The 13,209-nt window shown below is 41.3% G+C and overlaps 1 protein-coding gene across 2 annotated transcripts in view; it reads right to left on the bottom strand.

Annotated features, from left to right (window-relative positions):
• The window catches only part of LOC144604254 (adenylate cyclase type 1-like), a 212,267-nt gene that overhangs the window by 29,143 nt on the left and 169,915 nt on the right, over nt 1–13,209 (bottom strand). Inside the window, exons 16-17 of one of the 2 annotated variants that reach the window (XM_078418491.1) lie at nt 7,899–8,045; nt 7,686–7,784 (exon numbers count right to left, since the gene is read on the bottom strand). In XM_078418491.1, the coding sequence (XP_078274617.1) occupies nt 7,686–7,784; nt 7,899–8,045 (246 nt within the window). Of the gene's footprint in view, nt 1–7,681; nt 7,785–7,898; nt 8,046–13,209 lie in introns of those variants that run through there. The other variant, XM_078418498.1, reaches the window with a different exon arrangement.

The following is a 13,209-nucleotide window of genomic DNA, read 5'->3' as shown; positions in this document are numbered from 1 at the left end:
GTGCAGAAACGTCTACAAGTTTACAGTAGATAGCATATGAGGGTGAGGGGGGAGGGGAAGACAATGGGGACCCAGCATGGGTGGACCGCCATGAAGAACAATGGGGACCCGGCATGGGGGGACCGCCGTGAGGGGTGGTGGGAGAACAAAGGGGGACCTGGTGTGGGGGACGGGGGGGTACTCTAGTTTAGAATCCTCTGTCCAGGAGATAAGTCTGTGTTTGTTTGTTTGTTTGTTCATTTGTACCGGTGAGGGCGCTGTGCACACGGCAGCCAGCCAATATTCGCTTGTCTTTTTCTTTTTGTTTTCACTTTTAATTTCAGGTTTTTGTGTACCTGGTGTGTTGTGACTGTGCTGCCATCTCCAAAGGATCTATGGACATATTCAAAGGTCCCTCTGTTCCTCAATACTCCCTTACAGCCTACTACTAATAGTGTCCAAGGCTTATTAGTACTTCCAAAATGCATCGCCTCACAATAGTCCAGATTAAACTCTATCTGCTATTGTTCAGTCGATTTTCCCAACGTGTCAATATTTCTCAGCAGCCGAAGACCATATCCCACTCTCTAAACAACTTCAGCAATCTTTCTGTCATCAATGAACTTACTGATCATGCTTCCCACATCCACATCCAAGTCAATCATTTATATTACAAACAGCATGGATCCCAACACCAATCCCTGTGAGACACCACTGTCATAGACATCCAATCGCAAAAAAGAACCCACTGCCATCATTCTCTGTCTTCTATTGCCAAGCCAATTTTGAATCAGTTTTGCCAACTTGCCCTCAATACCAGGGGCCCAGTGCATTCGGGCAAGTTTCCCATTTCGGACCTTGTCAAAGTCCCTGTAAATCACATCTAGTGCCCTGCCCTTATTGATAAATACTGATCCTGACTGCTGGAATCTGAAGTGGAATTGGGTCTCATCCCTTTTCTTCCATTTCCCGATTTAGCATGTGGGGTGAGAAAACAGGTTGGAATATAGGGTGGCACAGTGCCTCAGCGATAGGGTTGCTGCCTTACATCGCCAGAGACCCAGGTTTGATCCAGACTATGGGTGCTGTCTGTACGGAGTTTGTACATTCCCCCTGTGACTGCGTGGGTTTTCTCCAGGTGCTCTAGTTTCCTCCATATCCCAAATATGTGCATGTTTCTAGGTTTATTGGCTTCTGTAAATTGTTCCCAGCATGTAGGATAGAACTAGTGTGCGGGTGATCACTGGTCAGCGTGGAGTAGATGGGCCGAAGGGCCTGCTTCTATGTTCTATCTCTAAACTAAATTGCCCCATCTAAAGTTCCAGACTTACTCTGGGAGTTTCCACCAAAAGCATAAGTTGATTTGAGTCACATTAAATTTAGCTGTAACTTTTACCAGGGATTAGTAATTGCCTCCTGCCAAACAGGTTGTAAACATTCATTAACACCTGCCTCTGGAGAATACTAAACATCTGGAGGTGAGACAAAGTAAGCAATGTGGACCTGTGGAAAAGAACAAGCCAGGATCCCATTGACTTACAAATTCGAAAGAGAAAATGGAGTTGGATTGGACAAATCCTCAGAAAACCTGCCACAAACATCACCCGGCAAGCCCTGAAATGGAACCCCCAAGGAAAGAGGAAAAGAGGTCAGGAACAGCTGGAGAAGTGGTGTCCAGGCAGAAATGTCTGGGAGAGGGCTCAACTGGGGAGATCTCGAAAGAACGGCCGACAACCGAGTGAGGTGGAGGACATTTGTCAATGGCCTATGCTCCCTAGAGGAGCAAAGGGCTTAAGAAGAAGAAGTAATTGACTCCGAGGGTGACTGATCATCTTACCCCTTGGGTAGGCGTTCTTCATGGGAAGTTAAAGAATTAGATGGAAAGATTTTTGGTGGGATTATTGCAGGATTCTACTTGAGAAGAGGTTTCTTGAAAAGATTGTTGATGATCCAAATGTTTGAGATTTTAATAGAATTTTTTACTAGTTAACAGTCCCAATGAATATGGATGAAAAGTGGATAATAGAGTTGAGATAATGATCAACAGTGATCTCATTGAATGGCAGAAGTGGACAACAGAGAGACTCATGGATCCTCTGCAGGAATGGAATTGCGCCGTAGTCATTCCATCTTGCAATTCCAAACGTGCATTCCTGAAGTCCCCTCCTCATGCTTCATTTCCACCTTTAATTGTTTATCATTGTTTCGTTTTAGTTTAGAGATACAGAGCGGAAACAGTCCCCTCGGCCTACCGAGTCCGTGCCAACCAGCTATCCCCATACACTATCGCAATCCTACACACTAGGGACAATTTATTATTTTAACCAAAGCCAATTAACCTACAAACCTTTCCATTTTGGAATTTGGGAGGAAACCGGAAAAAACCCACATGGTCACGGGGAGAACGTACAAACTCCATATAGACAGTGCCCTTAGTCAGGATTGAACCCAGCGCTGTAAGGCAGCAACTCTACCACTGCGCCACTGTGCCACCCCATTGCTTCAATACGATTTCAAATAGGATTGAAACTTGCTTACCCCAATATGAATAGGACCCATTCTATTACTGCAACTTTAAATCCAATCGTTATTTTCTATCATCAGTGACATGTGTAACCTGAGCATAAATTTGACCCGATGTAAATTATTCCAACTCAACAACAGCAGAACAATTTGGCTTGGACTTACTTTTCGCCAAGAAAATTTGTGAGAACATGGTCAAGTATCAGAATGAATTACATATTTGAAAGAAAACATTAGCAACATCACAAATCTATCTTCTGTGATCTTTGTAATGTTTGAAAAAATCTTCAGTACCTTGGCATCGTCACAAATAAGTTCACAAAATATTAATCACCACAGCAGCATGCTTTCACAGAGGATTTAAAAAATAATGTTTCTCTTAAAGTGCAAAGACAGCTTTAGTTATCTCTTGAAAGCTTCAGAATACAATTTTTAATTTTACCAAAGTATTCACAACTATAAATCAAAATTACCAGTCAATAATTCTGCACAGTTTCAGAAAAAAATGTTTTTGTTTGTTTGAAATTACACTGGATGGATGAGACACTGCTTTAATAAAGAGCTCATTTTTGTATTAAATTAACTTTTCAGCTGAAAAGCTGTACTGTAATTGTTCTTGAGTACGTCAAGGAAAACATTTGAAGAAAGTGAATTAACAAATGTTATCCAAAATGGGGTCCTGTGTGCAGTTTCATGGAGATTTGGGGATTGAATCACAAAAACATTGTAATATTATCGTACAGAAGGAAGTCGTTTAGTTTTTTTGTGTCAGTCAAGAAAGAGATCTCTAACCTCATCTCCAGACAGTAAGTCCATGGCATTATAGGCTATGGTATTCAAGTACACAGACTAGTATTATTTTAAATATATCAATAGTATTCAAACTACAATTTCTAAGTCTTGTTAATATATTCACCCCTGCACCTCTAATGCTACCTCCAAAAGCCTCCTTAGCTGATCACACCGAAAGTTGTATGCTCCTTGGTTTTCAGCTAGATGGTAACACTTTAACCTACTTCACCTAACAGGATTACAACCTGATTAAACCTTCAGTCGTCAATGAGGCATTTGATAATATACACTAATCGCCTTTATTTCTCTCGGACTATGTGTAATCAGTCCTCTTGTTGTGGCATATTCACTTGGGGTTGTCCTTACAGACATAGATTGCATTCTTCTTTCCTCCAAAGATATAACAGAGTGTGGTAAATACTCTAATGATTTGAGTTGGATTTATTTGTTCCAGCAGAGTTTGCTTGAACATGGTCAAACAGCACAATGGATAACAGATTTTAAAGAGCATATTAGTGTCACCACAAATTCATCATCTGTGATCTTTTACAATTACTTTTTTTTAAATTGCTGGAAACTGGCATCATCATAAGTAATTCTTAACCAATTAATCACTATAGTGACCTGTTAACAGGCTTCCAGGGAGGATTTTAAAATAAATATTTATTTCTCAGGTTCAAAGGCAGGCTTAGGTATATTTCAAAGACTTCTGAATGTTTAAATTTAACTTTATTTAACTTTACCGAATTCACTATAATAAAACACTGCTTTCAGGAAATAGTTCATTAAAATTATTTTTTGCTGTTTAAAATTACACTGGATGGACCAAATTTTGCTAAAAAACATATTTATTTAACAAATTAACTAATCAGCTACAAAATCAAAACTGCACTTTTACAACTCTTGAGGATAGCAAGAAAAACATTTGAAAAAACTTTAATTAAGAGCTGTTATTTAAAATGGTGTCCAAGCGATTCCATTCATGGAGATTTGGTAATGGGATTGCAGAAGCATTATAATTTTATGGTACAGAAGGAAGCCATTTAGTTTGCAGTTGTGTGCCAGTTCGGGAGAGGTATGACACAGAAATAGTCCCTTCAGCACACAAAGTTAAGAAAGGAATACTTTGTCTAATCCCACCTCCCAGCAGCATGCAAGGCCCTGCAGGTTATGAATTGTAAAGTACACGGCACACTACTCTTCAAGTGATTTTTTAAATTTGCAAATACTTTTGCACAAAATGCAGAAAAATAAGTCTTAAAATTGTTAAATTACAATAGATTATTAATTATACCCAAAAAACAAATCTAATTTTTTTATTTTACTTGCTCATACCTGCACCTCTTTTACTGCCTCCATAACCCTCCCTGGCAGTTCTTAAAGGCCACACTTACTAATGTGTGGCCTTTTTATATCTTCCTTGATATCTTCTTTTCATATCTTCCATGTAGATTCCTTCACTATGACTGTGCTCTTATACTCGCCAGTGTTCGTTCACCTTTGCCTCCTTTGTTTCTCATTTCTGCTGTAATTTATGTTTACAACTCAATCTCAAACTTCAGAATTGTCAGCTCCTGTGTGAAGGATGACCAATTCTCTAGCATTGTTCTGGAAGTAATTGATGTTTAATCTCTTGGTTATTCCACTCCCTACACACACAGGGAATTTACAGAGGCCAATTAACCTATAAAACTCACTCGTCTTTGGAATGTGGGAGGAACCACATTCTTAGGGCTAAGGGAATCAAGGGATATGAGGAAAAAGCAAGAATGGGGTACTGATTTTGGACGATCAGACATGATCATATTGAATGGCGGTGCAGGCTTGAAGGGCTGAATGGCCTACTCCTGCACCTATTTTCTATGTTTCTATGAACTGGAGCATCCGGAGGAAACCCATGCAGTCGCAGGGAGAACATGCCAACTCCACATAGACAGCACCCGAGGTCAGGATCAAACCCAAGTACTGGCACTGTGAGGCAGCAGCTTCACCTGCTGCAACACTGCGCTGCCCCGTTGATAATCTTTGTAGATATAAGAGACTGCGGATGCTGGAATTTTGAGGGAAAAAACAAACTGTTGAAGGAACTCGGCCAGCTGGGATGTTTGAGGAAGAGTCCCGACTTGAAACATTGTCCATTTCCCTCGATGCTGCTTGGTCTGCTGAGTTCCTCCATGACATTCTTTGTCCCACTTTAATGTTCCTTTTTAAATATTGTCCATTTATCATATCCAGTCTTGAACAATAATTCCAAGTGCAAAAAGAACGGTGTGTTCTCTCGACGAACGTCATCAAAGTGTTCCCTTGGTCTGTTTTTTGTCTAGCTTTGCAGTACAGTCCTAACATAGATGAGCAGTATCTGGATGTGTGTAATGTTTTACATCTTGTATAACATTCTTATCTATACACCTAGAAATATTCCCTTTCAATTTTCCATAAATAGTAGTAAAATGCAATGCTAAATTGGAAACTAATCATATCATATCATATCATATATATACAGCCGGAAACAGGCCTTTTCGGCCCACCAAGTCCGTGCCGCCCAGCGATCCCCGTACATTAACACTATCCTACACCCACTAGGGACAATTTTTACATTTACCCAGCCAATTAACCTACATACCTGTCCGTCTTTGGAGTGTGGGAGGAAACCGAAGATCTCGGAGAAAACCCACGCAGGTCACGGGGAGAACGTACAAACTCCTTACAGTGCAGCACCCGTAGTCAGGATCGAACCTGAGTCTCCGGCGCTGCATTCGCTGTAAAGCAGCAGCTCTACCGCTGCGCTACCGTGCCGCCAATAGTGTCACAATAGTGTCATAGTAAAGCTCAATAAATATATCAAGCACATTCTCCATTCTAAAAAACTGGCAATTAAAAGCTGAAACACAGATGAAATTGAAACTCAGTAACAATGATTTCTTAATGCAGTGTAGAACAAGACAGATCCAATTGTACATGTTGTAACTTGGAATATACAATAATAAAGTAATGTCAGAGTCATACACCATAGAAACAGGCCCTTCAGCCCAACTTACCCATGCTAACCAAGATGCACCATCTACGGTAGTCCAATCTGCCTGAGTTTGTTCCATATCAGGAGAGAAGTTGGGAGTTCATGTCGGTGAGGCCACATTTAGTGTATTGTATTCAGTTTTGGGTACAATGTTATAGGAAAGATGTTGGCAAACTGGAAAGGATGCAGAGAAGATTTACGGGGATGTTGCCAGGACACGAGGGCCGGAGCTATAGAAAGAGGTTGCGCAGGCTAGGCCTCTATTGCTTGGAGCGCAGGAGGATGAGGGGTGATCTTATAGAGGTGTATAAAATCATGAGAGGAATAGATTAGGTAGATGCACAGTGTGTTTTGTCCAGACTAGGGTAATCGAGAACCAGAGGACATAGGTTTAAGGTGAGGGGGGAATGACTTAATAGGAACCTGAGGGGTAACTTTTTCACGCAAAGGGTGGTAGGCGTATGGATCGAGCTACTGGAGGCAGTAGTTGAGTTTGGTACTATCGCAACATTTAAGAAACATTTGGACAGGTACATGGATAGGACAGGTTTAGAGGGATATGGGCCAAATGCAGGCAGGTCAGACTAGTGTATATGGAACATGTGGGCAAGTTGGGCCGAAGGGCCTATTTCCATGCTGAAAGACTCGATCTATATCCCTCTACACCTTAGAGAAAGGTCTGAAGAAGGGTCCTGACCTGAAGCATCACCTTTCCATGTTTTCCAGAGGTGCTGCTTGACCTCCTGAGCTACTCCAGCACCTTGTGTAAACCAGCATCAGCAGTTCCTTGTTTCTATATTCACTCTAAACCTTTCCTATCCATTTACCTGTCCAAATGCCTCCTCAGGCAGTCCGTTCCATATAACCACCACCCTCTGTGTGAAAACAATTGTCCCTCAAGTTCCTATTAAACCTTTCCATTCTCACCTTAAGCCTATGTTCCCTGGGTTTTGGTTCCTCTCCTCTGAATAAGAGACTGTGCATTTATTTCCTTTATGATCTTATACACCTTTATATGATCATTCCTCATCCTCATGCACATCAAGAAATAAAGTCCTAGCCTGCTCAACCTCTCTCCAAAGTGCAGGCCTTCAAGTCCTGGCAACATCCTCATAAATCTTCTCTGCACCCTTTCGAGTTTAACAAAATCCTTCCGATAGCACAATGACCAAAAGTGAACATAATACTTCAAATGCAGCCTCACCGCAGCGGAGGCCAACATTATAAAAATGTATTATCCATTGCTACCACAAAATTCTAGCATTTGCTTGCATTTAATAGGCAGGCAAGCAACTTTTGCTGAGTTAATTTTCCCGTGTGTGCCTGGCAATGGTGCCCCACCATTCACTGGATAAAATATTGGCTAATTCATTACCTTGGTCCCAGTTGTAGGTACGAGTCCAACTGCTCCCATGTAAGTGCTGCCAATCGTTTTGATTTTCTCTATGTCCTTGTAGCAGTCTTTGTCCATTAACTTCAGGACCAAAAGAAAGTTGTAAACTATATTTACAAGAATTGTAAGGAAGTGCAGTATTCAAACACTTTGTAAAATAAAGATATATTATGGCGGATAAAGAATTAAATGTACCTCATCAAAATCAGCTATTATTTCATTCAGGAGGCGCAAACATTCAACTCCCATGTTATTACCATCTAGTTCAATATAAAAGTCATTAAAATTGGGAATTGAGGCAAACATCACACCCACTTGAGAATATGACTGGTAGTAGAGATCCTGCAATGAACAACATGGAGAGGTTAAGTGTAAAGTCAGGAGTAGCTGATGAGGGATCAACATATATACCTTGTACTGACCAGATTAAGAACACATTAGGCAGAAAGGAGGCAGGTGAGTAGCTTGGGGCAAGTACTGTGGTCAATGTGGGGATATTTAGCAGACAGGTAGGAGCACTGCAACGAGAAGGGGAATGCCAGTGGTTTAAACTGCATTTATTTCAATGCAAGAAACTTAATAGGTGAGGCGGATGAGTTAATAATCACAAAATTTGTGAAAAAACCCAAAGTCAGTACAATAAAAGGCATTTGATGGAAGTTCATAGTTGAGGTAATAGCGATGGGAGATTTGTACAAATTTCAGGAGTTGAGGCGAGACCTGAAAGAAGTATATAAAATTATGAGAGGCATAGATAGGGTAGACATCCAGAACCTTTTTTCTGGGGTGTTAATGTCAAGAGGGCATGGCTTTAAGGTGAGAGGGACTAAATTAAAAGAAGATGAGTTTATTTTTTAAAACACACAGCGAGAGGTGGGTGCCTGGAACACCTTGCCAGGAGTGGTGGTGACGGCAAATACGATAGTGGTATTTAAGAGATTTTTGGATAAGCACTTGGAAGTACAGGGAATAGAGAGATATGGAGCGCATGATCTCTAAGACCAGATATTAATTACCAAAGAGGAGGTATGGCTGATCTTCAAACACATTAAGGTGAATAGATCCCCAGTGCCTGACCAAGAGCATCATTGAATCTTGAGGGAAGATAGAAAAGAAATTGCATTGCCTCTTGCAGAGAGATTTGCATCGGCTTATATTATACTGTGATTTTAAAAGGGCAGCAAGGACAAGGCAGGGAACTACAGGCCAGTGAGACTGACATCAGTAGTGGCTAGTTTCTGGAGGGAATTCAGAGTATAGGACCTACCAGCGCTTGGATAGACAAGGATTGATTGGGATAGTCAGCATAGATATGTGTGTGGGAAATCGTGTCTCACTAATCTGCTAAGATTTTTTTGGAAAAAGTAACAAAAAGGATTGATGAGGCCAGAGTAGTGGATGGTGTTTAAATGGACTTCAGCAAGGTCTTTGACAAAGTCCTGCATGGTAGGCTAGTCCAGAAGATTAGATCACATGAGATCTAGGGAGATCTAGCTATTTGGATACATCATTGACTTGATGGTAGGAAGCAGAGGATGATGGTGGAAGGTTGTTTTTATGGACTGGAGGCCTAAAATAATTATAAATAAAATGAATACATGCAGTCTTTTTCATAGAAAGGAAATCAAAATAGGAGGGTATAGATTTAAGGTGAGAGGGGAGAGATTTAAAAGGAACTCAAGGGGCAACATCTGCACACAGAGGACAGTGCATATATGGAATGACCTGTATGTAGCTCTTAACCTGTCACTTTTTACTATACCCCTAAGATAACTGACAGCTAAATATATTTTGACATGTTAGTTCCTACTTGATTAACTGAGAGGTCTCTTACATTAGCTACAAAAGGTAATATTTGATAATCAGCCTTGTTGAAGAGTCTCAGTGACATTGGGATTGGGGACCACTTGCTTGTGTAGTGTTTGGGAAATCCCACCTTCTATTGGCCCAACGAGGAAGCAGCCTTGCCAGAGTACCACCAGTCTAACGGTATTTTGGTCATCAATTAGCAAACTACTCTTGTGATCCATTCATCTTACAATCCCCACCAAGATACTTCGACATGGACCTGTCTAGCACAAGAACAGGCCCTTCGGCCCACAATGTCATGCTGCCATGACCATCACTTACCTACCTGCATATATCCCATATCCCTCCATTCCTTACATATCTATATGCCTATCCAAAACTCTTTTAATGCCACTAACATATCTGGTTCAACCACCAGCATGTTCCAGATGCTCACCACCCACTGTGTAAAAAAATTGCCCGGCATGTCTTATTTAAACTTTGTTTCTCTCACCTTAAAGCTATGCCCTCTAGTGTTTAATTCTTTTCACCTGGGAAGTAAGAATTTCATTGTTCTGTTTTAGGACATATGACAATAAAACACATGTGGGAAAGAACTGCAGATGCTGGTTTAAATCAAAGGGAGACACAAATTGCTGGAGTAACTCAGCGGGACAGGCAGCATCTCTGAAGAGAAGGAATGGGTGACGTTTTGGGTTGAGACCCTTCCTCAGACTGACAATAAAACATTCTTGACTCTCTTGATTCTTAACTCTCTTGAAAAAGATTCTGACTGTGTCCCCCATCCATGCCTCTCATAATTGTATATACTTCAATCTCATCCCCGCAACCTCTGGCATTTCAGAAAAAAACATACCAAGTCCAACCAATCTCTCCCTCTGGTTAATACTCCCTAATCCAGGTATCATTCTAGTCAACCTCCTCTGCACCTTTTCCAAAGCTTACACATATTTCCTGTGATGGGGTGACCAGAACTGCACACAATACTCCAAATGTGGCCTAACCTGAGTATTATAAAACTGCATCATGACTTCCTGACTCTTATACTCATTGCCCCAACCTACCACTCTATCTACTTGCAGTGCCACTTTCACGCAGTTATGGACTTGGACCCCAAGATGCTACATCGGCATCAACATGGCTGAATGGCTGAAACTTCTGATTGGGCAAAACTCAAACCACCTTCAAGGTCTCTGGTTAAAGATAGGACCCAAACACAATGGTAAGTTGGGTTCTGATGAGGTTGGCCGCACCAAAAAAAAGCAAAAGGTATTTTAGGTAAACAGTTAAAAAAAAAAAATTCCCCCTTATATATTTTTTTAAATATTCTGAATAATGTTCTAATTTCCTCTTGCATTCATTTGATTGACATGGAAACTCCACTGATATTTCCCTGAAGCGTTCTTTATTAGGGTGGGTAGGTGAATATAAGACCTGGCAGTTATGCCAGTAACTCTCGGTTGGTGAGTCGGACTATCTGATACCGAGTCTTTAATTTCCTCACCACTTCTCCAAAGTGAGGAAGCTGATATGGAAGGGTGCAATGTTTCATTCATGCACTAGAGGTCCCTCGAGTTACAGCAATGCTTCAGATAACAGCAGGAGGCTTTAATTGTTAAGATGTTCTCTATATTGAAAATAAACCCGAACAAACATTTCAACACAGGTTTCCCATTTTAACCTCAACTGTTGACAATTTAACTGTCACTGTTAAAAAAAATAGAGTAAAGGACAAACTTGGAAATGTAGGCCAAAGTGGGTGCAAGAACTCTTAGGGAAAACAGTCTTCAAATCTGATTACTCAGGCCTGTCTATTTGAGTGCTAGATGATTGAAAGTACACACTGAATAGAAGAAGATAAAAGATTCGTTATTTCTGGTTGCTCTGGAAATTACACTTCCCAACGAGAGTTCCACTTGGGAATCATTCCCTATCCAATATTCCCTTTGGAGTGTAGACGAGAAATTATATGATATTGTTGCTGGAACGGCCAATTTTGGTAACCAGGACACCAGTTGCCCAAAAACTGGCCCCATTTGTGCTTAAAGGACATTTAATGAATGAGTTCAAAGAGCTGCACATCCATCAGACGCATCCATTGTGAAATTGGCCTGACCACATCCGTGCTCCCTTTAACATTGTATGGAGAACAACAGCCAGCTGTGGTATGCGCTGCTAATTACATCATCAAACGTGTGATTCCCTTTGAGAGGTTTAACAGCATGAGTTGGGCTTTTTCAGTTCAACTGACCACTTTCAAGGTTCACTCAGAGTTCAGTTGTGAACTCATTGCAGCTCTATTTATGATCTGACCAGTTGCCTTCGAAAATCACAGTGGGCTGCTCAAACACTACCCGAGCCAATGCACTCAGGTAACATTGCCTGCATCTGGTAGATGAAGTGGCCACTTTACATTATCCTGAGTGTTGGTGGGCGGCACAGTGGCGCAGCGGTAGAGTTGCTGCCTTACAGCAAATGCTGCGTCGGAGACTCAGGTTCGATCCTGACTACGGATGCCGTCTGTACAGAGTTTGTACGTTCTCCCCGTGACCTGCGTGGGTTTTCACCGAGATCTTCGGTTTCCTCCCACACTCCAAAGACGTACAGGTATGTAGGTTAATTGGCTGGGCAAATGTAAAAATTGTCCCTAGTGGGTGTAGGATAGTGTTAGTGTGCGGGGATCGCTGGGCGGCGTGGACCCGGTGGGCCGAATGGCCTGTTTCTGCGCTGTATCTCTAAAATCTAAAAAAATCGAAAAAAAAAATCGAAAAAATCTAAATGACAGGAGAATCAGAGGTAGTTGATGGGCATGTGACATGTGACATGGGCATGTGACAGAGAATAGACTTTAGGGAAATACAGTGCCCACCATAATGTTTGGGACAAAGACCCATCATTTATTTATTTGCCTCTGTACTCCACAATTTGAGATTTGTAATAGAAAAAATCACATGTGGTTAAAGTGCACACTGTCAGGTTTTATTAAAGGGTATTTTTATACATTTTGGTTTCACCATGTAGAAATTACAGATGTGTTTATACATATGTTCAAAGGAGAATCTATTCCAGTGTGACACAATTTGCTAGATAGATATCTCTAAAGACTAATGTCTTTGCAAACTCACTTTATCTGGGGCAGTCATGATTAAATATATATTACTCAATATATATATATTAAAATATATTATAGTAATAAAATATATTACTCAAGGAGATTTCTTCTCTCCTAGATGCTGCTTGACCTGCTGAGTTACTCCAGCATTTTGTGATACCTTACTCAATGAGGGATTAACTTAACGGGTCAGGCGGCATCAGTGCAGGGAATGGTCGGGATCCCTCGTCAGACTCTCAAGCCTGGACAGCTCTCCCCATTGTGTTCCCGGTCACCTTGAATGTCAAATTCCTAGTTGCAGGATTATTCCAAGGGGTCCCAGCAGGTCACTGCCACGTCTCAATATTTTTGCCACTGCTATATCAGAGAGTCATCCTGGCACTTTAGTCAGTGGGATTCTTGTGTCTATTGCACATGGATTGTTGCAGCAAACAGCCAACCCTTCCCAATTCCTTCTGAAGGTAGTCTGTCTGAGTCTGTCTAGGTCTCCGCTCTCTAGCCCCCCAACCCCCCTCCCATTATATGAGACCTCTCTTTTAGAGTTTAGAGATGCGGCGTGGAAACAGGCCCTTCAGCTCACCGAGT

The sequence above is a fragment of the Rhinoraja longicauda genome, chromosome 2 (assembly GCF_053455715.1).
Source record: "Rhinoraja longicauda isolate Sanriku21f chromosome 2, sRhiLon1.1, whole genome shotgun sequence".
NCBI lineage: Eukaryota > Metazoa > Chordata > Chondrichthyes > Rajiformes > Arhynchobatidae > Rhinoraja > Rhinoraja longicauda.
Note: the sequence above shows the minus strand (reverse complement) of the source record. Positions and strands in the feature narration are given on the sequence as shown.